The 25,747-nt window shown below is 40.8% G+C and overlaps 5 protein-coding genes across 9 annotated transcripts; 3 read left to right on the top strand and 2 right to left on the bottom strand.

Annotated features, from left to right (window-relative positions):
• Positions 1–690: 690 nt before the first annotated feature.
• On the top strand, positions 691–2,794 carry LOC134023959 (leucine-rich repeat-containing protein 72). Its single transcript, XM_062466311.1, has 9 exons — positions 691–708; positions 790–863; positions 997–1,066; positions 1,182–1,263; positions 1,355–1,468; positions 1,675–1,764; positions 2,120–2,266; positions 2,351–2,381; positions 2,510–2,794. Exons 1-9 carry the CDS (start codon positions 691–693, stop codon positions 2,682–2,684), a joined length of 801 nt encoding a protein of 266 aa, XP_062322295.1. The 3' UTR covers positions 2,685–2,794.
• Positions 2,795–2,948: 154 nt separating this feature from the next.
• On the bottom strand, positions 2,949–7,608 carry ankmy2a (ankyrin repeat and MYND domain containing 2a). Of its 2 annotated transcripts, XM_062465319.1 has the most exons (11): positions 7,590–7,608; positions 7,143–7,235; positions 6,749–6,813; positions 6,171–6,309; positions 5,979–6,077; positions 5,383–5,543; positions 5,003–5,217; positions 4,780–4,915; positions 4,242–4,370; positions 4,023–4,152; positions 2,949–3,665 (listed from the first exon to the last, which is right to left on the bottom strand). In XM_062465319.1, the coding sequence occupies exons 2-11, from the start codon at positions 7,207–7,209 to the stop codon at positions 3,571–3,573; spliced, it is 1,236 nt and encodes a 411-aa protein (XP_062321303.1). In that variant the 5' UTR covers positions 7,210–7,235; positions 7,590–7,608; the 3' UTR covers positions 2,949–3,570. The 2 variants fall into 2 exon arrangements, with proteins under 2 accessions (XP_062321303.1, XP_062321302.1); XM_062465318.1 differs by lacking the exon at positions 7,590–7,608 and having other exon boundaries at positions 7,143–7,496.
• tspan13a (tetraspanin 13a) lies at positions 7,592–10,262 on the top strand. Its single transcript, XM_062465320.1, has 6 exons — positions 7,592–7,961; positions 8,229–8,396; positions 8,612–8,692; positions 8,940–9,053; positions 9,158–9,271; positions 9,366–10,262. The coding sequence occupies exons 1-6, from the start codon at positions 7,899–7,901 to the stop codon at positions 9,438–9,440; spliced, it is 615 nt and encodes a 204-aa protein (XP_062321304.1). The 5' UTR covers positions 7,592–7,898; the 3' UTR covers positions 9,441–10,262.
• A 663-nt stretch (positions 10,263–10,925) lies between these two features.
• bag6 (BCL2 associated athanogene 6) lies at positions 10,926–19,263 on the bottom strand. 4 transcript variants are annotated; one of them, XM_062465314.1, is made up of 26 exons: positions 19,112–19,247; positions 18,663–18,818; positions 18,457–18,544; positions 18,237–18,354; positions 17,907–18,133; positions 17,755–17,826; positions 17,548–17,670; positions 17,258–17,448; positions 17,040–17,169; positions 16,568–16,771; positions 16,236–16,458; positions 15,926–15,985; positions 15,430–15,770; positions 15,002–15,074; positions 14,577–14,875; positions 14,046–14,355; positions 13,708–13,877; positions 13,496–13,549; positions 13,233–13,335; positions 12,972–13,096; positions 12,617–12,751; positions 12,451–12,507; positions 12,075–12,269; positions 11,796–11,903; positions 11,555–11,701; positions 10,926–11,447 (listed from the first exon to the last, which is right to left on the bottom strand). In XM_062465314.1, exons 3-26 carry the CDS (start codon positions 18,535–18,537, stop codon positions 11,352–11,354), a joined length of 3,642 nt encoding a protein of 1,213 aa, XP_062321298.1. In that variant the 5' UTR covers positions 18,538–18,544; positions 18,663–18,818; positions 19,112–19,247; the 3' UTR covers positions 10,926–11,351. The 4 variants fall into 4 exon arrangements, with proteins under 4 accessions (XP_062321298.1, XP_062321297.1, XP_062321301.1 ...); XM_062465313.1 differs by lacking the exon at positions 18,663–18,818 and having other exon boundaries at positions 19,112–19,263; XM_062465317.1 differs by lacking the exon at positions 18,663–18,818 and having other exon boundaries at positions 16,368–16,458; positions 19,112–19,263.
• A 4,127-nt stretch (positions 19,264–23,390) lies between these two features.
• Positions 23,391–25,483, top strand: LOC134024011 (uncharacterized). Its single transcript, XM_062466382.1, has 5 exons — positions 23,391–23,513; positions 24,003–24,045; positions 24,133–24,162; positions 24,326–24,364; positions 24,736–25,483. Exons 1-5 carry the CDS (start codon positions 23,391–23,393, stop codon positions 25,107–25,109), a joined length of 609 nt encoding a protein of 202 aa, XP_062322366.1. The 3' UTR covers positions 25,110–25,483.
• Positions 25,484–25,747: the final 264 nt, after the last annotated feature.

Below are 25,747 nucleotides of genomic sequence, written 5' to 3'. Positions count from 1 at the left end.
AAAGGATAGGCCTATTCATTGATGTTATGAGAGTTTGTGAACTTATGCCCATTGGTCTCTACCCTGGACAAATTATATTAACCAATACCTTTATTATCCTAAAGATAAACTAAAATATATGTCAATGATTTCACTTGAAATGTATAAACCCCTTTACTTCGTCTTGATGAAAAAGTAATGGACGCGCCAAAATCCAGTTTTATACTGCCGGACTGCACTGTTACTGCACGCCATCTAGTGACAAACCATGCACCGCCAGTAGTCTCATGGATTTGTTTGTATTATTTTACGAATAACAAATCATGTCCCAAACGCATCAAATGCACTGTCACTCACATCTGATTAATACATTTCGTGTAAAATTAAGAGTAGCCTACCTTATAAGAGACCACTTCAAGTTGAACCCTTCTGTTCCTCAATCAAAAATGGTGAGGAGAAAAAAGAAAAAGGTGCAGTGGTCTTAACTTTTCCAGAGCTGTACAGTATGGCTATCTGGACAAAATGTCGGTCTTCTGGACACGGCCATTCATTAGATATTACTCTCTATCCTTTCCAGAGAAAAAAGAAAAAAACTTGATTCAACTAAAGAATTACACGCTACAGATTTGTGTCTGTTGTGAAACAAAAAAGCATAGCTACAGGTGTTATCCTGGCAACAAGCGCGCAAGCGGATCTGGCAATCAGGTGACGATGGATATGTGTGAGGAAGTGCGTTTTTCGATCAAATTCATAGGAAATTTGAATATAATTTGAATACTGTGATAGCAGTAACTTTAATTTCTCTTACAGGTTATCGAGAAAGCCCTCCATAAGTATGGAATCAAGAGAGATCGAAAAGTATGTGAACTTTATCTCGCCAAAAGGTAGCGCGATTTATAAAAGCCTCTAAATCTGATGCTGTAGCTCACTTAATGTAGACTTTTGAAATGCAATTTTGTTAGAACATTTATTATATTATAAGAATATAAGTGTAAAAGCAAATTTTCTGCTTAACAGAGGGCTCACATATATCCCTGACGTATCAAGATTTCAAACTTTGACATGTTTATGGCTGAACAACAACAAGGTAGTAGGCTACCTGCTGCACCCTGTCTACACTGTAATTGATCATTATAGCTTTCTTAATAAAAGTCACATATGACAAAAGGAATGTAGATCAACGATATATTCTATCCTTTCAGATCAAGGATATAAGCTACAAGGGTCTCAACTGTTGCTTGACAGAACTGTACCTACAAAATAATAACATAACATCCATTTCAGGTAATCATTGTGGAGGGTGGGGTACAAATGTACTTTGTGCAAATAGCCTGCTCATATTTTAGTATTTATTTACCATCTGTCACTTAAACAGGGACCATGAGTCATCTAGCCTGTCTAAGAGTTCTCCTTTTACACATCAACCAGATGAAAAGGCTAGATGAGACAGTGGCAGAGCTGAGAAACATACATCATCTTCATACTGTTAGTAAGTAGCCAAGACTTGCTATAATTGGAAATCGTACATATGAAGACTTACAGTACAGACTAATTTAAATCAATGGCCCAAGTGAATATACATTAGAATTATATTTTGTAATGTCACTATTTTTAATTCAGGCAAAAATAAATATAAATGCATAGATTGTACAGTTCTTGTAAAAATGTAATAATAACATTAAAGTTGTTTTGCAGCTTTTTTCCTGAATCCTTTTGCACAAGAGCCTGAATATCGTCAATATGTCCTCCATCACTTGCCATCTGTGCAAATACTTGATCGAAGAGGTAGCCTATGCTAACAAATATCTATCAATTTTCTATAAAAAGTTATACTGGTCACTTATTACAATGTAATGCAGTTAATACAGAGCACAAGTCTGCACCTCTTACCTGAATTAAGATATCTGGAATTATTTCTCACCCATCAACACATGGTACCCCATAATGACAAAATATTCAGTATTCAAAATGGAACTAAAAAATATCTATTTTAAAAGTATGCACCCCTCCCCCAAGTACATGTGCAGCACAATAAAGTAGTCATGTTTGGTACTTTGGCATATATTTTACATGCAACAAGTCTTACTAATATACCACAGCCATTTTGCATTTCAATGTATTAACTTTGCTTTCCTGACAGTTGTTAAGCAAGAAGAGAGAAATACATCGTTTCAGTTGTTCAACACAGAGCAATATCGTGTCCTCCAGTCTTTGGCCTTTGGCAGACGCATACACACTCCAGCTGCAAAAGAGACAGGAAGTCATGTTAATGGCTTTCAACTCAAAGGTTTTACTCAGTTTGCTGTCTTTTTCTTTGTTCAAACATTAGTAAATTATATCACAATTTTCATAATTGGACTTTCATTTTCAGGATTGGATGTTTTGACAAGACATATCAACAGGTGAGAGACTATACACCATGCAGGCTAACATTGTTTCCCCGAAGAATGTGATTTAATAAATTAACAAACTAAAATTAACAAACTCATGTGACATTTGTAAAATTGCAGTGTACTGATATTTCACTCAGGCTGAAATGCCCATTTGATGACATCGCAGACCCCAGTGTGCGAAGAGCCATGCAGAGGTCTGTCATGCAATTCTCATCTGTGGACTGGAGGTCCTTCCCTACTGCCCAGCAGAGCCAACTAGGAGAATATATCCAGCCACATATTCCCAACATCCTCAAAATAACATTCAGATGATCCATATCTGTACCCGTTTCATATTATTTATAATCTATATTATGCAACTTCAATCCAGTAATTAGGAATGTATTAGACATTCTGAATGCGCATTATATTATATTCTGGTCATTTAAGTGATTAAATTAATCAGTTGATTTTTTTATCTTCATGATTTTTTGGTTGTTAAATATGTGTATGATCAAGATTACCACATTGGCAAATATACACTTCTGTGAAAAAATATAGCACACTAAAACCAAAAGAACACTAAACAATACAGGGTTATGAGGTTATTGTTTATTTAAGTCATTAAACACATCTGTAACAAAGCCGTGTGAGTAGGAGGGCTTGCAAATGTATTACGAGGATGTCTTGGTCAAAACATTATACTTTATGCTACTTTACTACAGAAATATGAGCTCTAATCTGGATGTATTGGTATGCAGAATAGGTATTCATAACATACCAGCTAAAGCATCTTAAGGCATAATTGTACTTTGTACACAACATATAAATTAAATACACTATGTTTTTCCACTCCTTGCTTAAAACGCTTTCCATTTTGTGGCTACTAAAATCCATTTAGCTTACACAATCATATTCTAAATAGATATTTCACATCAAACAGTATTCAATAAAAAAGTAGAAACTCCACAACCCGTCTTCTTGTGCCAATAATGTTGCGTTGCTTTGGTGACAATGTCAAATATTGGTTAAATAAGGGATTCATCACTGTTTGATGAGACCAGAGGTTTTTAACTTTGCTTGAACTGCTTCTTCAGGTGTGCTAAATAGGTCCTCCCTCTGAGATCAACATGGCATTAACTGGAGTATGGGATATCTGGGTATAGGCATTGTGTTTCTGTAGGTGACATCCTCTGGTTCGGAGCTGGCTGTGGTGGCCTCAGAGCTGGGGGTCTGAGGAGGACTCTTCATTATCAGGCTCCACTGAAAGTTCCTGCATGGATCCTGTAGCATCTTCCACAGCTTCACTGTCCTCTGGAAAAAATGCAACAGCATGATTTAATATTGATGATAGTACGCACCAATGGTAACAAAGTTCTGAAGTTCCAACGCTGATTAAGTAGATAGTATAAATGGGCAAGCTGAAGGCAAGCATAATGTTGTCATGTCACATGTAAAAACAGGTATTATACAGCACTGTGCAGAAGTCTTAAGCACCCAAGAGTTTTTACATGAATATTGTCTAGTGTATTTTGTTTCATTTCACAATTAACGCATTTTTGCTGAACTTTTCAAAACTTTAAGTTCATAATAATTGTGCCAAAGACTTTTGCGCGGTACTACATGTACAATATATTTCTTAAGTGAACCAAAGATTTCCATTTTCAATACCTTTGCTGCGTTGCTCAATTCGCTTGGCTGACTCTTCCTCATGCTTCTCTCTTTGCTCCTGGAGCTTCTTACAAACCTTCTTATGGGTGAACCAGTGCATTTTCTGACAGGCTTGATCACAGTATATCACCTATTAAATCACCAAAAGCATGCCGGTTTAAAGAAACTGGACCTCAAATATCCTCTAAAATATAATTATTGCATAGTGATGGTAACTACCATTTTGCAGATGGAGCATCTCTTCTCAGCACCTTTCTCTCCACAGGTAGTGCAGAATTCTGCATCCATGAATCCAACCTGTCCTGTGATGGCTTGGGTCAGGACTGATATAGCTGTTGGGTCATTGCCCTGTGGGGGAGAGGGACAGAGGTTATAAATGAGAATGGTTAAATGTAAAAACTTTTTTTTCTCTCCAAAGAGAAATCCTAAAAATAACTTAAAAAGGTATGTATCAGCCTCTCAACTTTGATCCTCTAGGACCCCCTGCCCTGCATGTTTTAGATGTTTCCCTGCTCCCGTACGCCTGATTCAAATGAATGGGTCGTTATCAAGGTCAGCAGAAGCCTGATATCGACCCATTCATTTGAATCAGGTGTGTTGGAAGAAGGAAACTTCTTACATCTGCAGAGCAGGGGGTCCCTGAGGACCAGGGTTGAGAAAGGCTGGTGTAGATTTGTTTGATTGAAGAGGGAGCTTAACTCCTGCTTTGTTGCTTTCCATTCAGTTTGAGTGTTTTAGAAAAGGAAGCTCCACTCACTATCTCCACTGGAGCAATACTTCGGACCAGCTGCTGCAGCAGAGTGGCATCACAGTAGGGGAACTTGCGGATACATTCTCGAACAAACTTTTCTTGGAACACTGGGAAGCCATCACTCTCCCGACCTTTTAATAAGCTAGGAATAGAAAACAAAATGGTTCACGTATACAATCGTGTTCAGTTAATGTAGAAACATACCGACGTACAACAACCAACAACATACCTTTTCATTAGTCCCTCTAGCTTGTCGTCACGGTCCTTGAGGAAGGAGGCGCACTTGCTGAGCACGCAGCTCACAAAGTGCATCTTCATGGCTAGAACCTCATTCATGTCCTGCTGCTTGACACACTTCTCACAGATGAGTTCCATCACCCGCCGACACTTCTCAAGAGCCTCCACTTCTTGGAGCAGCGGGTTTTCCTTCACCAACATTACCATCTAGAAGGGAGGGAGGACCAGTAATCAGGGTGGGTCATGTGATGCTATTTAAACACCTAGTGGGTGTTAACCTGATCAATTAAATAGCCAGCACTAAACAGTATCATATTGCACTTGAGGGCTATATTTTCTAAATCATTATCATGTGGAGTTAGATATGGTTACCTTAACAGGGCTGAGGTTGGTACTCATGATAATCTTGTGGAGGGGTCCTGCCAGTTTGTGAGGAAGTTTAGGTTCTTTTTCCAAACCCTGGACTTTGGTGTAGTAGTCCAGCCTCGCCCGGGAGAAGAAGTTGTTAATCACTGTCACACAGTCATGCTGCCCTGGGAAAGGAACAAACAAAACAACTCTTAATTAAAACATTGATTACTTAACTGTTTTAGCAGAGACGTACTCTTATGATTGACGTCCTGATGTGTGTACATCATCAGCATCCTCTTTTTTTCAATAGCTTGTCCCATTTCATTTAATATCCAGATTCTTGGTCAGTTTTCTAAATGGATCATAGCATTCAGGCTATGACACACCAAACTGACCACAACCAGGTTCTGCCAGAGAATTTGTGGTAGTCAGGGAGAACCTTTTATACAAAGAAAACCAGTTCTCTATGAACGAAAGGTGTTCTGCCTTATCCGACCCAGCCTGCCAGTGAAAAAACGGCGACGGACCCTGTGATCTTCATGCCAGTTCATTACCTGTGCCAGAACACAAGGTGCATACGTGGTCATATAGGCGGAGCATGCAAGCTACACACATACCGACAAATGCTGCCATCTGAGCAGCTGTCCTCCCGACAGAGTTGACCACATCTGTCTCCGCTCCAGCATCCAACATCATCCATATGATGTCAGTCTTTCCTGAGTAATAATGGAGGAAGAAAACGATACATTCACATGCTTGAAAATGTGGGCCAATTCGGGTTGCTTGACCAGATAATTATCCTCAAATACCTGACAGTCCAGCAAACATCAGTGCTGTGTAGCCATGCTCATGTTCATTGCAATTCACGTCAGCACCATGTTGAAGTAGCAGCTTGCACATGTCTGCTTTGCCTTTGTAAGCAGCATGCATGAGGAGGGTCATCCCATACTATAGCAGAAAAAGATACACAGACTACTAGTATTCAGGAGTTCAAGGACACTGAAGCATAATAGATCATATTCCTAAAGTTATAATCAAATTCTATAATCCCTTTACAATATTCGATGTCAGACGCTATAAATGCATGTCACTCAACAGATTCTAATAGATGAAATACAAGAGGATAAGACGTGACAGCCTCCACACTAAAGACCAGTCACTCGAGGTTTAAGTACAAAAAATCTAAATGGCTTACTTATTGAGTCTGAAAAATCTAAAACAGAATAGGCGCAAGAACTTTATTAGGATGCCTAAGATAATATCTAACCTAATACCTACATTATTTCCAGGATTAGCCTAAACTCAATATCTCCCAACTATAGACTACTTAATGTCAAAATATCGACTCGTATAACTAATCGAAAATAAGAAATTATATTGTTACTACCTCATCCAAACAATTGACTCGTACATCCTTGGACCCCAATAATCTCGAGGCTTCTTGAACATTTCCTATAAAGAAAATACATGAATGGCATACATGCTAGTTTGACTTCATGTTCAATAACCATGGATTAGCTAGAGCTACCTTCTACGCTAGCTAGCTACATATTAAATCTATTGTGGCAATTTGTCCATCTTTATAGCTAGTAATTATCATTCATTATACGCAAATAGACCATTTAGATTGTTCCGGTAGATCCTATACTTTGGGTGGATACTTAAGTCAACAAACCCAATTATACATGTGCAAAATAGCTATCTATAGCTAGCTAGCAAGGCTAACGCTACTAGCTGGATGTGATGTGAAATCTAGCACTGCAGGATCAGTAGATACTCACCTGCAGCAATAACTTGGAATAATTCCTTCTCGGTAGAAGACAGATCTCCCTTCTTTGGAGCTGACATTTTCGTAATACGCTTTTAATAAGTGACTGAAGACAAATAAGAACGACTGTCGACTAAATCACAAAACGACACGTTTGATTACCATACTGCTGCCTAAAAGCTACAGCTAAACCATCGTTTACGCTTAGTTGAGGACTATACCATTTGTAAAGTGAAAGAGGGGTGGACATTTGAATAGAAAACAATGTATTTAATTTCAATCGATATTCGTTTATACATTTAACAAAAAGAGTGTACTGTACATTCGTTCACGTCTAGTCTTGCAAATAAAATATTCGTAAACATGGCCACGTGATGAAATATCTCCGTCAGTCAAGCGCCCCTAGTCTTTCCATATTTATTGACAGGTCCACGGAGTTATTTGTCAATTTGTCACTCACTATGAAATAGTGTTTTACCATTCTGGACTTCAAGTCGCAAACTCCTCTGAAAATGTGTGATGAAAGTTAAACGCCTTTAGAACAGTTAAGTATATGGCCACGAGAGGATGGCATTGTATGGATCATGAGGCATAGGCCTACGCTAAATAAATATTTATATATTCGGATCAGCCAATCGGAGGGCGAACCATTTCATTATTGAAGTAGACCTACACACCTGTTGCTGCTTGCAGCTGTGTTTGTTGAGAACATTAATTTGAAGACAATTGATCTGACGTGTAAGGCATTTTGTTTGTAGCAGTGAAGACAATGGGGTGTGGTGGTTTTGTCTGCATCAAGAATTCCCTCTGCGGTCTCAATATACTGTATGTTGTAAGTAGACTAATCATTTTTAGCTAAAGGATTGTTTCAATATCGGGAAGAATAGCATTGTTTGGCACCTCAGACAGAAAGGCATGAAAAATCTGATTCGTCTGGAAAGTCTGGCGAATCAGATGTTTAGAGTTCATCCTACACTACAGTAAATTGCGCAGACCTGAATGTCTGACTTGCTGTTTTTTTATTTTAAAATACAATTCAACGTTATGCATTTATTACTATTTACATGTTGACTATGCTCACCGTTTTGGTTCCCCTTAGTTGGTGAGTCTGCTACTGATTGGAGTGGCAGCATGGGGCAAATGGTTTGGCCTAGTGTCTAGTATTCAGGTGGTGGCAGGGGTAATTGGCGTAAGTACCTTCCTGTTGCTGGTCGCCTTTGTAGGACTCTGCGGAGCCCTAAAGCACCATCAGGTCCTGCTCTTCTTTGTATCCTTTGTCACCAGATGGTATTACATTGAGGAGGTCTGTACTGTTACATAAAATGTACAATTACACTTGAAATATTATATTCTGATAATGTTCATGGATAATGTATGTTGGTCTTACATTTATTCACAACACGCATCTTAATTATGATTATAAACTGTGTAAACGTTGTGATTCAGGATGTCGGTCCTATGTAAACAACCTTGACTACACAGTACATGATCATTTTGTTCATGGTGTTCATCGTACAGTTCTCTGTGTCTGGGGCATGCCTAGCTCTTAATAAAGACCAGCAGGTATGTGGTTTAATATTCATAATTTACTATTTAGACAGTCAGTGATTGTGTACATTGCGACATACTCGGCATCACTGTAAATTGTCTCACTTCTCAAGCGGAATCACATGAAGTCAACGTTAGCTTTTGTTTGAGCTTTGCACCCAAATCACAATTTTGTATTGTAGGTGATGCTTATGTCTTCCATTTACATGACTTTCCTGCTGGATGTTGCTTTTCTTAAATACCCCATTTCCTCCCTTTGCAGTACCACCTACTGGAGGTGGGGTGGAACAATTCTGTGTCCACTCAGAGAGATGTAGAGAAGAACCTGGACTGCTGTGGCTTCTCCCACGTCCCTGTTAATGACACATGTGCTGCTGTGAGACACTTCTACAATCCATAACAACTTAACCATAATGCACAGTCGATCTTAAACAAGGCATTTCTGAAACCATCATTGTCTTTTACTTCCTTACTCTACAGGATTGTGTCCGCAACCAATCTTGCAATCTTGCCTGTGGTGACATTATCCAGCAACATGCTCAAGAAGTTTTACACTTTGTGGGTGGGATAGGACTTTTTTTCAGTTTTACAGAGGTTAGTAAATACTGTAACACGAATCAGACATTGCCACATTGCAGTGAGACTTAACACTTAAGCAGCATGTTTTTGTTTTTAAATCTCATTTCAGGTCTTGGGGTTATGTCTAACCTACAGATACAGGAATCTGAAGGATCCTCGATCACACCCTGGGGCTTTTCTGTAACTTTAAATGTCTTACTCCCAACCCAACATTGCACTGTTAAGGCATTCATTCATTCTATTGAAATGTTCTTGTCATTGTAAATGTAATGTCTATGTAATAATAATGTCAGTGATCAAGATTAATTATAAATTAGCCTTATGCTGTGATCTTAGTGTTTTCCTTGAAAAAGCAAACTGACATTTTAATTTGACTAACATTGAGTGGTATTGACACACCAACTTGGCACACCATATGCAAACAGAAAGACAGAATCGTATTTCCTGGTTAGTTGTATAATCCGTTTCCAAACCTTACACTGTCTGGGCACACACTATACAGTGCTTTGTTTCAGACTAGAGTATGTGGAATATTAAATATCCCAATTATGGAGATTCTGCAAGTCTGTCAAAGGTGAGGCAGTGTTGGTGCCTACAATGCACAGTAATGGTGCAATCAAGAGTTCCTTTCAGAAGTGTAGTATGATACAGTACAGTAAGTCAGTTGATACACAAGCCATGCCGATGTTCCTGCAATTCAAACCGGATTCTGACCAGGAACTGTTCTTCCTCAGAATAATTCTGCCAAACTTGTTCTCCAAGCCCCTTTTTGCTAAAGAATCAATGAACCGTCAAAGAATGTCCATCAGATAATTTGTGCTAATGCAAGAATAATGGAATATTTTTAATATAATTTTTTTAGTCTTACATTTTCTTGTTTAGAACTTAAAGAAACATTGTATTTAGATATGAACTTTATTTTTATTATAAAGCTACCAGTTATAAAGTTGAGAATTTTACACAAGGGATCGTTTTTCAACATGTATTAAAGAGTATGTCTACTGTATACACTGACTTCAAGTTGTGTGATCAGTGTCAATGGGCTTATTATTTGTACTGAGGGTACACTTTAGATGTGATAACATATACAGAAGACAATGTGTTAACAAAATGTTCAAATTCTGAAATTGCCATAATGTATTAGAGGACAAACTCTACAAAACCAGCTTTAAGAGGTGATGGTTGTGGGGGAGCTAGACAAAGTGGAAACTAACATGACAGGTAAGTGTCAACTCGAACAGCACATGCGCAGTTATACTTAACAGTAAGGAATGCATCCAAACAAAAATCTCTCTTCCTCCTTTCAACTACCATCCGGAAATAATTATTTAATGTACTGGAAAGGTGAAGATATATATTACAAGATAGCTTGAAATATTAGATTGTTTGTTCAGAAGTTGCTTTAAGTGTTAGTTATAGAGTATTAAAGATTTCATCAAAAACGTCACAACACCACTTGATTACATTGATTTTGGCATCAGTAAATCAATCTAGAACAGTTTCACAAAAGCCTACACTGCTGAAATTGAATGTTGACACCACACAGACCAGCTTTCATTCTCTCTTGTCGCATCTTAAAATGATAACAGCAAATCACTGAAATGTCCTGATAGTTGGGCTACTACATTATCAGCTCCTTTGCTCTATATCTCACAAAAGTACTCCAGTACACCTGTGTAATTAGTGCTTTATTAAGCACACAACATCTACTAAACAGCAGTTTCACCCCATCAAAGTAAACTCTTTAAATAAAACATTTAGATCACAAGAGAACAGCAAAAACACTGAAAACAAAAGATTGAGTCAAAATGTATTTGTGGGTGTATAATGTCTGCTCAAATATGGACACTGTGTTTAACAAAAGGGAAAGGCAAAATTACAGAACAAAGCAAAACAATAAATATAAATGTGGGTGGGGGGCAGCGATAATAATAAGGGATTTAGTCAAACAAGATGTTACTCTTTATTCCTAAAAAGTTATGAGGATAATTTGGTAGACATGAAACTGCAAGACATTGAGATACAGACTCAAAAACAGATGGCAGCATGTACATAGGTTGATAATTGTTGGTTCCAATAAACCATTAAGGTAAAATTAGGAATCTGATGAGAAAGCTCTGTGTGCATTGGGGAACTGTTGATGGGTGAAGTCAGGGTCTTCCCTCACGCGCTTCTTAATGTCGGCCTTCACCTGGACAAGGACAAATCTGGTGTTGAGATCATTCACTCTACAAATCAAAACACAACATGAGTAACAATCAGCCTTAGCTGACTAAACCTGATCATCACTGGATGTACCTGTTCTGCATAGGCTTCCTGGAGCTCGTCGCTCTCCAGCTCCTCCTGTAGGGTGTCTGAAGGAGTGACTGGTTTGACTCCTGCCGTCTTCGCTGCCCGACTGACAGCATCAGAGAGGGAGAGGAGGGCTCCATCCCCTTGTCCCGTCTAAAATGTATCCAGGCGGGACATAAACACCATTACCAAAAGGACCCCTAACGAAACATGGTTCGTGGGTCAAAGTTCACCGTATCAGTTTTACCTTTCTGCGTTTGGCTGGCATTCCATGCAAATAGGCGTCTGACATGGGCGGCTGGGTCTTCATCTTCCTCTGGGTGATCAGGTCATGTCTGATGATGGGCACCCACTCCTGAGATGCAGACACAGGACCATAATATAAATCAGCTGGCCCCATGTGAAGAGATGCCAACTGACTTGCTGCACTCAACTGGCATATACTGATTACAGGGAGCAACAGGATTGTGAATACATGGATATTGAAAATGTAAACAGCATATGGACATAGAAAATGTGTTTTTACAGGAGGAACAGTCACTGCCCAGGCCTCAGAATCTCGAACAGGCTCCTCATCAACTGCCTCTGCCGCCATGGCGCTACGCAATGGGACAGAACCCTCGGTTGGTCCGCTTTCTCTTGCCGACGCCCTTGTATCCCACGATGATGACATGGCTTCCTCAGCTGTGGTGGCGGGGACTGGGGAGAGGGTGTCCTCCATCTTCAGTTCAGAGAGAGGGTACATTTAAAAGAACTGAAGGCCAGAGGAAAACGTATGTGTAACTGTGTATAACTAAACTATACAATCTAAAGCCTTAACCATAGGGGCTTAATCAAAAATTAAAGTTTTGGCGTTTAGTCACACTTTAAGCATTTGATTTGTGTACAAAAACAATACCAACTTTAATGTTCTTGTCTTGTTCTGGCTCATGTGCTCCACATGCAATCGGCTCCTCCCTCTGTAAAACAATATCACACTGCATTATATTAGCAATGTGTGGTTTCGTGAAACGCGCCCTTGTGTTGCATCGATGCAAGATACATGGTAGTGTAGTGTGTGGTTGTTACCGGAGTGTGGACCACATATTGCAGGATCTGGTCCTCTGTGATAGGCATATGCTCCAGAATAACCTGAAGCCTCATGGTCATCATACTAGTCATCCAGTTCACCAGGCTGGGACTCATGTCAGCGGACATCCTCCTCTGAAACAGCAGAGGAAACAATCACAATCATATCTCTATTTATTCCTCCTAATCAACTTGATATGGATCATTGAATTAAACCTTAGTCTTAACTTATTCACAATATAAAAGACAGTCGATGAGGCCTGGGTGTGGTGATGATCGAGAGACGGGTACGTAAAAGCAGTTGAGTGTAAGTCATTTGAAAAATGTAGTGTAGTATCTGTATGTGTGTACTGACTATGCGATGGTTGATGACCGTAGTTAGAGCGCTCTGCTCTCCCCTCAGACAGTACAGGTTGAGTGCCAGACACTCAAACAAACCCTGGTTACACATCTGTAGCAGATGAGGCCCAAACGACTGGTCTGTCAGGACACAACAGAAACACAGATGCTCACACTCCCTCACACACAAACACAATAATAAATCAAACAAGCTAATTAGCACATACAGCTACTTCACATACAAATGAGGTAAGGCTATACTCTGTCATGAGGTCACCTGTGCAGCGTAGTATGTGCGTGGCGATGCGAGAGAGCTGCTGCCGGAAGAAGGACATGTTGGTCTGCGTGACGTCAACACCTTCCAACACCGCCACTGAGGACTGAGAGAGCAAAAAATATGAGGCTTCTAGATGGTTCTTGAATATTTATACTTATATATTTGGTTTGGAAATTACTTTGTTCTGGAGTTGTAGTTTACAACAGTAGTTTGTAGAGTGGAATGAATGTTCCATAGGTCCTGTCGGATCCTGCAGTACTTACAAAGCTCTCCGTGATAGTCTCCTCAAGTTCATTGACAAGGTCTTCAGCAGCAGCCTTGGGTCACATGACAAGTGGAAAATGAAATCAAGCGGGAGAGAGTAAGAAAGAGAGAGCAAAGAAGTACATTATTATAAGATACGCTAGCGATCATTAAAATATGTAGGAGTGGAGTAGGGACCGAAGAGAGTGGACCTCTCCAGTATTATACTGACAGTTATGTTCTGGTCGGTGGGCTCTCTGCCATTGAGGTAGTTCTGGGTGAAGAACTGGGACAGCTGGGGCCGTATACGACTCAAAGGCTGGTGCTGGCCGTGGAGCAGAAGCACCAGGTCAGACATGGAGAAGGTCTGACATACCAATGTCAGCAGCTCCCCAAAGAAACCTGGGAGAGGGAAAGTGAGAGTGAACGAGGAGAGAGACAGCGAGAGAGTCGGTATAATTACATGGGCACTGCATATTTATGTAAATGTATTTATGTAAATTCTCCATTACGTCACATGAATGTGACGTAATGGAGAATCCGGACAAAAAAAACAACCAATGAGTTTACCATTGGGTTCGTCTGGGCTAATGAAGATGTTGGTGGTATGGGAGAGTCTCTGCATGAACTGGGCAATGCTTTCTGTGCCGCTCTGGGCCTGGCCGAGGGAGCCCATCATAGTGGACAGGACCCCCTGAACAATGCCTGTGAACAGCTCCGGATTAAGGTTCTCCCCAGCCAGGCCGCTAGTCCCATTCCCTGAGGGAGGGTTGGGGGCGGGACCCTGGGGGGCGGGGCCCTGAGAAGTGCCTCCAGCAGGAGGGGCTGTGGGTGTTGCAGGGAAGGTAGGGGAAGGGCCCTGGAAACCTGGCTGGGAGGCCTGGGAGAAAGATGTAAGGACCACACAGCAAATGAGTTAGTTTGGGTTTCAAGGCGTCAAAATTACACACCCTACAACACTGTAGGGACCAAATGAAATGGTTATTTTTGACAGGCTGTCAAACCAGGTGAAGTAAAACTCCGCAATCTACAAATTATATTCCCTCATATTTACACTCACAGCCATGCTTAGAAACCCCAATTTGAGATCGGCCCACCAACCTGCTGCATGAAGTCAGACACTCCTTGGATGAAGGCAGGCACTCCAGGCATGGTCACAGTGATGGAGGGGGCACCCCCAGAACCCATGGCCTCAGCACTGCCCCCCACTCCACTCAGGAGAGAGCTCAGCAGCTGGCCCAGGTCAGGAGGGATACCTTGGGGCTGGGTAGGGGTGGTTTCTGGCTGACCTGGGGCAGCAGCAGTACCAGGAGGTGGGGTTGTATTGGGTATGGGGCCAGAAGGAGAGAAGGAAGAAGAGCTGAAGGTGTGTGAAGAGGAGGAGGTGGCGGTCTGTCCAGCTGTAAGGAGAAACAATGGAGAATGAACACTGCTTTAAAAGGCATTCATACTAAGGCTTTATTGGTAATACAATAAATGCAGGGCTACACAGTGTTTATTGTAGTGCTAAACCTTTAGATAGTTACCTGTCTGGCTTGGCATGAGAAGCTGTCCCACCATCCCACTAATCATTTGATTGAGGGCAGCAGGAGGGAAGGGCTGGAGATAAAAGGTATGGACAAAGTTTTACTTTCTTAAAAGAATAACTTCAAATACAATCATGTAGACATGTGTTCATTCAATAGTGATGCGACATATTTTCACTTATAAAATCCCAAGATCATCCTGGAAAGGTCTGAGGATTAAAATGAGAATGGGGTCAGATCCCATCTCTCCCAGTAAAGTTTTCTTAACTTAAGTCAAGTTCTACAGCTATGACGCGGCTGTCAGCCATTTCACAAATATCTGAATCACACATTACCATATACGTCACAAACTAACGTCAGTTGAGGTTGAAGCTGAAATAGAATGTTAGACAAAAACCAGTATGTATCTCTACAAATAGAACACTTACTTGTCCTGGCTGCTGGCCTGGCATGGGCGCTCTTAAATTTGTGCCAACGTTAGCAGTCGGCCCCCTGGTGGTGAAAGCGGGCGCTGCCATCATGCCTGGAGCAAAAGCTGGACGTGTGAAGACCACCCTGGCCTGTGAGGCGTTGGGGGGTGGAGGAGGTGGAGCCGTGGGGGTTGTGGTAGGGGTGTTGGGGCCAGAGGGGGTGGCAGAAGAGGTGGCGGTAGAGCCGGAACCAGAGGGGGTGGGCTGGGCAGTTGGCACGGCACCAGCGGTTGCCATAGCAGCAGCGTACTGGCCCATCTGCTGCATGATGGAACGCATGAAGTCTGGGGGAAGGGCACCTGGAGATAAAGGCGAGAGATTACCTTTAGTTTCGTAGGGAGACAAGGGCCCTTATCGGCTATAACTAGCCAGTCACATGTTGTAGTGAATGTCTTTCCATCCACTGCTGTTAAGTCACCAGAAAGTAGACATGACTATGTTGAGAAATCCTCACCTGCCTGTCCCATACCGGCTGGGTTCTGCAGTCCTGCTGCCTGAGGGTTACTGCCACCGTCTGCACAAAAAGAACAAGACACATTTCAGCATGAACCGTTTTGGACAGTATCGCTTTCTTTACACTGATAAAACTATAAATACAAAGTACTGTACAAACATGTGTTTATTTGACTAGTCACGCCCATTTCAAGACCAAATCAACTTTTCTGACATGACAAATCATTGACATGCGCAACACAGGCTATGCTAACACTTGAACACACACTGGGGGTAGCATTCCATCAGTTGGGGGGAAGTGGACAACACACCATCCGCGTTCATCTGCATCATGACCACCGGTACTGCCTGGTGGCTGATCCTGATGACCCGTGGGCCAGGCTGGCCCTGGCCTGCCTGCTGATTATACGGGGGAGGCTGTGAGGGGAAGGTCTGTCCCTGACCTGCCTGTTCCGACTGGCTGGTGGGTTGAGCCTGTCCCTCGCTGACTGGCCTTCCATTGGCTGCCATGGTTACTGTGGCTCCCAAGTTCATCTGCGGGACCATTTTTGATATTGCTGAGTAAACACTTGAAGCGAATGAAACTGAATAGCATGCTATGTGGACATTGGTGTCACAATGTCCACAGCTCTGTATAACTTACATGTAGTGGGATTTGTTGGTGGTTCACAGCCCCTGGAAGTATGACTGGAGAGGTGTAGTGGGACATGGACCGAACTACGTGCAGGTGACGGGGGGTAGGGCTGAGGAGGTTGCAGCGAAGGTCACTCAAAGCAACCAGGGCATTTCCCAGGAGGCGCAGGGACTCCCCCACTAGGTTCAGAATGAGCTGGTCCTCTTCTCTCTCCTGTGTTATAATAAAACAGAATGCGTAGGTCGTCTTCTCCCACCTGTGCTCTATCTCCAGTGTTATAATAAACATTTTATCAAACTTCTATTCGATATCTTACTTTATGAGGAAATGTACAATGAATTGAATGGAACAAAGAACACTTCATGAGCAACATGCATTTTCCTCCCATTGCACCATTTGTGAAAACGGCATCCCTACTTCTTGGTACATGCTAGCTGTGTAGACACAACTTTGGCAGTGTGTATGAAAGAGACAGGCTTACAGTGTTGGCATATTCTGTGGTGGTAGCAGTCTCCAAGATGGAATGGGCTCTCTGGATGAACGGCTGTAGCCTCTCCTCCACCCTCCTTAGCTCCGACAAGATCTCCACAAGCTCTACTGGGCTGGGGTGACTGGGGGAAAGAATATCAAATTAAAAATCCCTTTAAAAAATTACCGTCTCTGTAAGCATGAAGACCACCTAAGGGATTCTTTACTCACTTGGGACCAGTTGGGGGCAGCGGTCCCTCAGTTTGAGTCGAAGAGGAAGATGGAGGGGGGTCAGATGGAAGAGGGGAGGTGTCCATGGGCTGGGTGGAGGGAGAGGGAGTAGAGGTGGAGGAGGAGGGCGGTGGAGCAGCGGCAGAATCGGCAGCTGACGCCGGTTGAGATGAGTTGTCACTTGCCTGTCCCTAAAATGAGACATTATGGCAAAGGAAAGGATTTTGATCAATACACATTGGCATAAGGTGTTGTGGTTTGGTGGTAAAGTCTGTAAGGTAGTGCCACACCTCCATTCTTTGGATCAGCACATTAGTGTCCCTCAGGAGATTTTCTGCCAATAAAAGCCTTAGTCTGGGCTCACTCTGTACGGATTGGTCCATGTCGATGTGTACATTCATAGATCCATTGTTCTATGATTGTGAAACAAGGAACACGTAAATTCATTGTTTAATATAATAAACAAAAAATACTCAATAAATCACAGTAGTTCTTACCCCCGTGCTGGTTGTGACTCTAGCATTCCTAGCATTTTCACCCAGGCCTGGAATCATCTGCTGGACTGACATCTAGAATGCAAGAGTTGGAGGCTATGTATAAGCAATACCCATCTACACCAGGTACACAGCAGCATCAGAACTAGCTTCACCTGTATCTGCTGAGGATCCATTAGGTTCACCGGGAGGTTGAAGGTTCCCAGCATGACGTAACTGTTGGCATTGCGGTCGTGTGGAGGCACTTGGGAGGATCCCTGGGAGGTGGTGGAGTTGGGGGATGACAGACCAGCGTCAGTTGATCCTGAGCTGCCCCCTGAGCCTGGCTGGGAGGGTGGAGGGGGGGCCCGTTCAACCAGGTGGATCACTTTATCACCCACATCTGTTAGAGAAAAATAGGGGCAGTTAGTTATGCTTCATCAGTCAAGTGTGTACTTGAAGCCTAATGCTCTGTTTTAACAGAAACCTTGACCTTAGATACGTACTGTACTCTGTAAGTGTCCTCTCATCTTGTAGAACTCTACCCTGGTAGATCAGCCTCTGTTTATCCACAGGAATTCCCACTGAAGGTGCAATGTGCTCCTTGAAGTCTTTGACAGTCAACTGAATAAAATAAATGGTTAGTTAATGGATCAGTTAATATGGCTTATCGCTGAGGACTGCTATTTAAGAGGAAAATTACAATACAAAAGAGAGGGAACTTACCTGGCTACCAACAGTATAACTTCTGCTCTGGGAGTCCAAGGTTTTGACTGTCACCTCTATATCAACATTTGATTCCTCCATTGTTCTTCTTCGTTACAGAAACAGAATACAAAAAGAAATACTGTCCAATATCGTATAGTAATCAAAAGATCAGAGTAGTCAAGTGTTAACAGATTATTTGTAGTAAAGTAAGAGAAATGGCTGACCGAAGAGAGGTCTAATAGACGTTAGTCTGTTTCCAGCTAGTCAACAGAAACATAGTTCTGTATTAGCTAGCTAGCTAGCTAGCTAGCTAGGCTACAGTTAGCTACCTGCTTGGCAAGAAAGACAAGGCCTGGTTGGTACGTAACGTTAGACAGAAGCTGAAAAACATTAATAAAAAAAATGAAGGCAAAAGTAACGACGGCACCCAAACACAGTAAATAATACAACTGTTTCGGTTACACGGTATATAGTCTAATCATTGATCAGTGATCAAAATAACGAGATTATGATAACTCGAGCCGAAGAGAAAACATTCCACCATGTTTTAGCTAGCGAGTTTGTGGGTAGATTAGCTAGCCTAGCTAACTTTAGATTATCTATCGAAGGCTATATATTAGTACTAACTAGCCAGCCGTATTATTATTAACCACCAACGTTAGATATGTCCTACCTTTCGGTCTTATTTAAATGCGTGAGTGTATATACTGACACAGTCGTGTAACACTTGAAACTACTGCAATATTATCCTCTAAGCAACTGAAGCTTAGTGATGATCATGGGTGATTCGCGAAAGATTCGTTTTTTATGACATGGGAGTCATGATTCACCCTCCGAATGAATGATTCGTTCATGTACATACTTCTTACCAGCGCTTGGCTTGTGAATGAACGAGCTTGGACAAATCGTTCAAAGGAGTCGTGAATGACCAGTTAAGGCTGCGTTCCAAATGCCATACGTTAAATATTTTCAACTCAGTTTGGTTTGTTCGAATTATTGGACGTTGTGGGATCAATGAAATCTTCTTTATAACATATAGTCTTTCTGAAACGGGTAATGTAATAAATATGTTATCATGAACCAAATGCATATATTAACCAAGATTGTTAGACTTTTTTTCTCCCTCTTTAATATGAAAATAAAACTACCGTTTCTGCAAATCATTTCATGCTGCCAAATGTTGAATAAAGACTATTGGAGCTGCATGATGAGGACTGACCAGATATACGATGTGATTTAATTGATATTTTACGAGGTAAATGATTAATAAACGCATATACTATAGATATTTGATCAGAATGGTGTGAAATAGGTAAGACTGTGATGACCCTTGTCACCAATGACAAAAAACACTGCAGTTCTCATGTGAAAAGATATGTTTTTGCAGAAGAATGTCCAGAGTAGTGGACGTTGAGATGTGGTTAGAAATGCTGGATCTGGTTGTGCACCCAGACTTCCGTGCCTCAGATCTTGGTCTTGGTCATTTGTGGTACTTGGCAGTATTCAGATAGCCTGGCTCTGCCCTCCTACGTACTTCCGCTCAATTTTGATTTTGCTTCTGTACTAGGTCTGGGATTTCGGCTTTGAAGTTGGTTTTCTCAAATCAACTTTTTGTAGGGCCAATCAGCAAACAGAGGGAGTGGCTGAGAACGATGACGTTGATGTTGTGCGCTAGTTTGAGCTGTAGTTCAGTAGTGGCGGCGGAGAAAGATGCGATGTTGTGGCCCTCCTCGGGAAAAGTTAGATTTTCCAGCTATGGCAGCTAGCTCCGTTACAGTAGTGGTGAAGGAGTTGGCCAAGGCGAACGCTAGCGATTGATTATGGCAGATCAGAGTGGCTCTGGGCAGATCCAATAGTTTTAAACTTCAACAGAGTACCCGCCTTCAAGGAAGTTAAGACAGTGCTACTACCCAGTGGACAGGTCAAATGAATGTTCATGTGTTTCATCGAAACTGAATGCAGAATCTTCTGAACCAGTGGGAGTAAAATGAACCCCTGAAATTTGAATAACATCTCTGACACAGATTCAAACAACAATATCCAACAACATTAGATGAGAGTGGTTGGATGTGAAGAACGAGGGGGAGTTACAGGCCTGTTTCCTATAATTGGGTAGAAACAAGTGGGATGGTGGAAAGTTGTGCTGACAATCAAGTGGGTCATGATTACCCTCAATCCTAAAAGTATAATCCTGTGAAAAAAGACACAGTCCTGCCTTGATTTGGACATTATTTTACAATTAGTGAGATTATTTTGGATCACAGACATTTATAATGAGAAAAGATGGAGTGAATAATCCCGCTTGTCATATTGCTCTTGAGTCTAGACACTGATGACCAAAACAGGCCAAAGCATCTTGTCATGGAATGGAGGCTTTCAGCATTCTAACCCCACAGCCTTTTCTATTCCATATGGCTGTCCTTGTTTCAAAGTCTCTGCAGTTGGAAGGCTGTAGTTATAGGAAATCATTGGGAATGTCATCTTTGGGGTTGTACTTCCTGGGTCAGCATAGCTTTCTGATTTTATAGATGTAGGTTATTCTAGGGAGATGTGCAGACAAAAACAACAAAGGCATGTTTTGAAACCATGTTGCTCTGAATAGGGACAGCACCTGAACTGAAAGGAACACATGCACTTCTCCTTTTGCTTTTACTACATGTGTGTTTGTTTAAAAGTATGTGTGTGTGTGTGTGTGTGTGTGTGTGTGTGTGTGTGTGTGTGTGTGTGTGTGTGTGTGTGTGTGAGAGAGAGAGAGAGACAGAGAGAGAAAGAGAGTAGTTGACATTTATGAAACAGGCTAGTTTCTTGGGGATGTCCCATAGAGCATAAAACCAAGAACAGGAAAGTGAAATGGAACCCAAGTCCTATTTATCCTCTCTTCCCCTTTCGTCTATCCATGATCAGTACATTTTACTTTCAATACTGCAATCCTCTATCTATTCAATACGTTTCCTTAATTTCTTCCCTCAGATAAATATATCTAACGACAGTTCAAAATTCATTTTAACATTTGAATTAGCCTCATGATACAGTATTTCAAGTGTTTGTAGTCACCATTTGCTGTGTGATTGGCAGGACTAAATTGTGAAACCACGAAGAAAAACTCCCTGTCATGTTATAGTTTCTGTTGAACTCATTGCATCTAACCTATATACATGACTGGGAAAACACAAACCACCTACACAACACAATATGTCCCTGCGGTTTGTCTTACTCATCGGTGCTGTACCTGAGCAACTTTTACTTTTAGAGGTTATGTAATTATCGGTGCCTGTACTGCATTCCTGTCTTCATTTAGAGAGAAACTTAATATAAAGATTTCTTCTCAATCAGACATATGAAGCATTTTGTGTGAGCCTTGCTTTATGATCATTTTAGTTATCATTTATAAAAAATATATACATATTAAAGCTGAACTGCACTTTTTTGATCGACACTGTGGTGGAAATCTGAAGAAATTAATTGCCATAAAACGGTTGAATATCTTTCAAACAAGTATTTATTAAACAAACAAACTATTGAATACAGAACACAATTATCTATGACACACAAACATCAGACAATACATATAAAACCAGCTGCCCTAGGAAATCAGATGTTGATAAGAAACCGTGCACTCCCAAACAGCGTCTGCCAGCTCTTCTATTGAAAGAGAAATGTGATTGGTCAAGCATCTGCCCTGGGTATCTATCCATCACATAGACAGCTATAATTAAAAGAAAAGAACATCCCCCTATACCAACTAAGTGATGAAGCAACACATTTCTAAGTTTAGGAAAACAGTCTTTTCCACAGATCTCTTGGTGGGCTACTGATATGACACAGGCCCTTCAGTGTGTCTCATAAGACAGAAGCAAACAGACCAGAAAAATACAAAACATTCTAATCAAACATTGATATTCAGCAATCAAGTGATATCAAAAATGTATATCACAACATTTACAATACTTTGTCACAATGCCACCATGACCATCTGCAACTATACTTTTAAGGGCTTGTTTATGTGCTTACTAACTCCCTCCTACTCTCTTTCCAACCACAACTCACAATGAAGAAAAAAACTCCAATTCAACTTCTAAACTCTTGTCAAAAGGGGAAGCCCTGGCAAATGATCATGTCTTTCAAAGTCATGCATCAAACAGAATTATTTGTACCAGGACACTACAAGACAAACTAGGTGAGATGTATGTCTGTCTTTGTCTGGCTGTCTGCTGGTCTACAAAAATTGCTAATGTATTAATGTCGGGGATCTAACGTAGACATGGGAATATTGTGCTGCATTTGTTTTTTCACTTTGGAAATTGTAAATGTGGTATTTAGGTATGCATGGTTAGAATACAATATAAGGCGCAGGTCTGTCTATTCAATATTCAAATAGCCTACAATGACACAACAGTTTACATTTGTTCAATGGTGTTGTGTTATATGTTTAAGACCAAGCTTATAATTCTAGACAATGTAATATACGTTATATTCACCTAACAACTTGAAAGTTCATACTCACTGTTACTGCCTTTATATTTAGTGTACCAGTTTGGTGTTCTTCTCTCCTAAGCATACTAGCAAATTGTTGAAAGTATTTAACAACCCATTGACTGCATGGCTTTATTTCCACTCAATGCATCCCTTGAGCAGACGTTTGTCAAACCACAGCAATGGCTTTAATTGTGGTCAAAGAGAAGCTCAACCAGCATTGAGTAATGTCTCAAAGAAGCATCAGAAGTGAGGGGGTTTGGAACTGTGGTTGGAACTATTTTTTTGCACTAAAGGAAACGTCTATTTATTGGCAGGGTGTACAGGCAGATATAAACTGGTACGCGTGTGTACATGTCTGTTTGTGACTTTGTCTGTATGTACAGTATGTGTGTGTAGAACATGCCCTTTTGTTTGGTCGTATTGGTTATTAATTTATGAATCCAAAGTATCTGAACTACTTGTGTATTCCTTAGAGTATGGCGGGTCAGCAGAGCCCAGCCAAGTACTTGTTGCTCCAGGTGTGGTGTGGCCTCCTCACCATTGGCATGATTGTTCTGGCTGCAATTTTCACATCAATGAAAATAAACTCAACTGACAAGGTAGGATGCTCATTTAATAGTAAAAGAAAACATTTAGTAAAAATTACCGCACCTGCAAAATAAAAAAACATTTAAGTAACATTTATGTAGTTAAAAAAGCAATGCTCTAGAAACTCAATACCGCTTTCTAGGTTTCAATATTCTTAATAATATACAGATGTCCCCCCCAAAAGCACAATCTTTCTTAAGAAAGCTATATCTATGATTGACAGGTTTGATTCGACAACACAGTCTGAGCTTACTAAACTCAGCTTCTATAGGTCTTGTACACTTGTTTCTGCTCAGGAAAGGAGAAAGGGAGAAGGATCCACAGGATCTATATCACCCTATTGGGTCGCCTACTTCAGTCATTACGGCTTTCAGTGTCAGCTGTTCTGTCTTCATATAGTCTCTTCCATTGAAGTAGATCTATTTAGAACCGGAAGCCATGACAAACTTATTCTTGCCCCGGCTGACATGATCTTAAAGCTGCAACATCATCTTTTCTAGAATAATTTGTCAACACCAGACCCAGAGAAAATGACCCCAAACGGTATGTGTACTATTATGTAATTTTCAGAATCAAATGTATTTTGCTCATGATATCAAGATGGTCAAAAACAACTTTTATTATTTTCAGCTGTTTTTGCTGCCTTGAACTCATCAAAAGGTATGAACAGAGAGTACTTTCTATTTTACTTCATTTCAGTTAACACACTTTAGGAGATATGCTTACTGTAAGTGACCAACTAATTTAAGCAAAACATTTTTTTTAAATGTAATCCTTTGTATGGTACCAAATTTGGTTCTCAAGCGATGGGTTTGCTTTACAGGTCCTCAACATTCTTACATCCAGCTCACCATGGCCCATAGTAAGTATTTTCTGCTTCTGATACTTTGTTACATTTTTTAGCTTGCTTGTTGCAGTTAAGCTCAGGCAGAGGGCATCCTGTTAGGGAGATTATATTCCACCATGTTTCCTCCCACCCACACTTTGAAGTGGCTTCCCAGACCCACAATCATATTCTTTAAGAGCTCTGTTGTGGGTGACACAGTGGGCCAGATGACACTATGCCAAAATTGTAGCCTGTGGTAGCCCAAAAAAGTGCCAGGCAATTTGAGAGCAGATTGTTGTGTATAAGTTTCGATTTCCTCCGTTGTCTAAGTGAAGTGCACTGCACTTTATGTGCTTTCAATACAAAGTTCAGCAAGTTCTTATGCCTTTGCCATTACTCGTCTATAGATCAAGACACCTGGACCAATGACATATTCCACAACATGCCTCTCTGTGACTCTTGCTCCCTGACCCTTGACAACAACTGTGTTCATGCTTCATCTGATGGACTTTACTACTTCTATGCCCATGTCACCTTTCACAACCTGCCTGAAGGCAATGAGAAGGGAGCTGTGAGTCTCTACAGGTATGCCACTTCGAGTGACAAAAGAAAACTGAGTGAAGCTGTGTTTCGCGGAAAACAAGGGACTGTGTCAATAGCCAAGATAGTACAACTCAAAAAGGGAAATTGTGTAGGATTAGAAATAACGCCTAACAATACCTTCATTTCTCATGCTGTAGAAAAAACATTTTGGGGGGCTTATCAGCTCCCCAAACTCTGAAGCATAGGGCAGAAGTCATATGGAATGTTTTTGTCTATGGCTTCTTTATTGCTTTTGCTTAATTAATAAACAGTGCTAAAGGTTTTTCAGGTAATTGACATTATAATGTAAATGAAACCTCTGAAAAGTGTGCTTGGCTTTCAGAAGATACATTTACATTACATTCACATTCCTTTGACCCATTATGTCCCATTGATTGTATAATTTATGAATAAAGGAATTGTTAACCTATGATTTCAAGAGTTCAGAAATTGAAGATAAAGTCATGTTGATATACAGATAATAAATTGATCCATCTACTACTTATCACATGATGGTGCTACCTTCATTAAGAAAACACAAACTTATCTCATTCTCTGTCTGCTATTAATACATACTTATTCATGTATCAACAAATTCAAATTCATTTAATAGATTCATGTCAGGGTCTACACAATGTTCTTCCATGTATTTATCCTTAAATATGAACCTCAAAATGAAATTGTTAATATATTGTTTCGTTTTATAGATATGAAATAAAAATGTGGTCATAAAGATTCCTTTCCTTGTTATAAATTAAAAACTTTGGATCCATAGTTAGGCACTCAGTTTATCCAAATCATCAAAATATTCCACACATGGCTTTTATTACCCACAAA

This window comes from Osmerus eperlanus, chromosome 7 (assembly GCF_963692335.1).
Source record: "Osmerus eperlanus chromosome 7, fOsmEpe2.1, whole genome shotgun sequence".
In the NCBI taxonomy this organism is placed as follows: domain Eukaryota; kingdom Metazoa; phylum Chordata; class Actinopteri; order Osmeriformes; family Osmeridae; genus Osmerus; species Osmerus eperlanus.
The sequence above is the reverse complement of the archived record's forward strand: the minus strand, read 5'-3'. Positions and strand labels throughout refer to the sequence as shown.

What these genes read in the sequence shown, in the direction of transcription:
- LOC134023959 (XM_062466311.1), top strand. An exon ending in ACATCATCTTCATACTGTTA is followed by an intron (nt 1,469 to 1,674) that starts GTAAGTAGCCAA and finishes GTTGTTTTGCAG; the next exon opens with CTTTTTTCCTGAATCCTTTT. An exon ending in GCAAATACTTGATCGAAGAG is followed by an intron (nt 1,765 to 2,119) that starts GTAGCCTATGCT and finishes CTTTCCTGACAG; the next exon opens with TTGTTAAGCAAGAAGAGAGA.
- ankmy2a (XM_062465319.1), bottom strand. Translation starts at nt 7,209, where the DNA reads ATGTCAGCTCCAAAGAAGGGAGATCTGTCTTCTACCGAGAAGGAATTA. An exon ending in GATGTTTGCTGGACTGTCAG is followed by an intron (nt 6,078 to 6,170) that starts GTATTTGAGGAT and finishes ATTATTACTCAG; the next exon opens with GAAAGACTGACATCATATGG. An exon ending in AATTGAGCAACGCAGCAAAG is followed by an intron (nt 3,666 to 4,022) that starts GTATTGAAAATG and finishes CATTTTTTCCAG; the next exon opens with AGGACAGTGAAGCTGTGGAA.
- tspan13a (XM_062465320.1), top strand. Translation starts at nt 7,899, where the DNA reads ATGGGGTGTGGTGGTTTTGTCTGCATCAAGAATTCCCTCTGCGGTCTC. An exon ending in GTCTCAATATACTGTATGTT is followed by an intron (nt 7,962 to 8,228) that starts GTAAGTAGACTA and finishes GGTTCCCCTTAG; the next exon opens with TTGGTGAGTCTGCTACTGAT. An exon ending in TTTTTTTCAGTTTTACAGAG is followed by an intron (nt 9,272 to 9,365) that starts GTTAGTAAATAC and finishes ATCTCATTTCAG; the next exon opens with GTCTTGGGGTTATGTCTAAC.
- bag6 (XM_062465313.1), bottom strand. Translation starts at nt 18,537, where the DNA reads ATGGAGGAATCAAATGTTGATATAGAGGTGACAGTCAAAACCTTGGAC. An exon ending in TGTCTGACTTCATGCAGCAG is followed by an intron (nt 14,356 to 14,576) that starts GTTGGTGGGCCG and finishes TCTTTCTCCCAG; the next exon opens with GCCTCCCAGCCAGGTTTCCA. An exon ending in TAGCCCAGACGAACCCAATG is followed by an intron (nt 13,878 to 14,045) that starts GTAAACTCATTG and finishes TCCCTCTCCCAG; the next exon opens with GTTTCTTTGGGGAGCTGCTG.
- LOC134024011 (XM_062466382.1), top strand. Translation starts at nt 23,391, where the DNA reads ATGGCGGGTCAGCAGAGCCCAGCCAAGTACTTGTTGCTCCAGGTGTGG. An exon ending in AAATAAACTCAACTGACAAG is followed by an intron (nt 23,514 to 24,002) that starts GTAGGATGCTCA and finishes CATCTTTTCTAG; the next exon opens with AATAATTTGTCAACACCAGA. An exon ending in CCAGCTCACCATGGCCCATA is followed by an intron (nt 24,365 to 24,735) that starts GTAAGTATTTTC and finishes ACTCGTCTATAG; the next exon opens with ATCAAGACACCTGGACCAAT.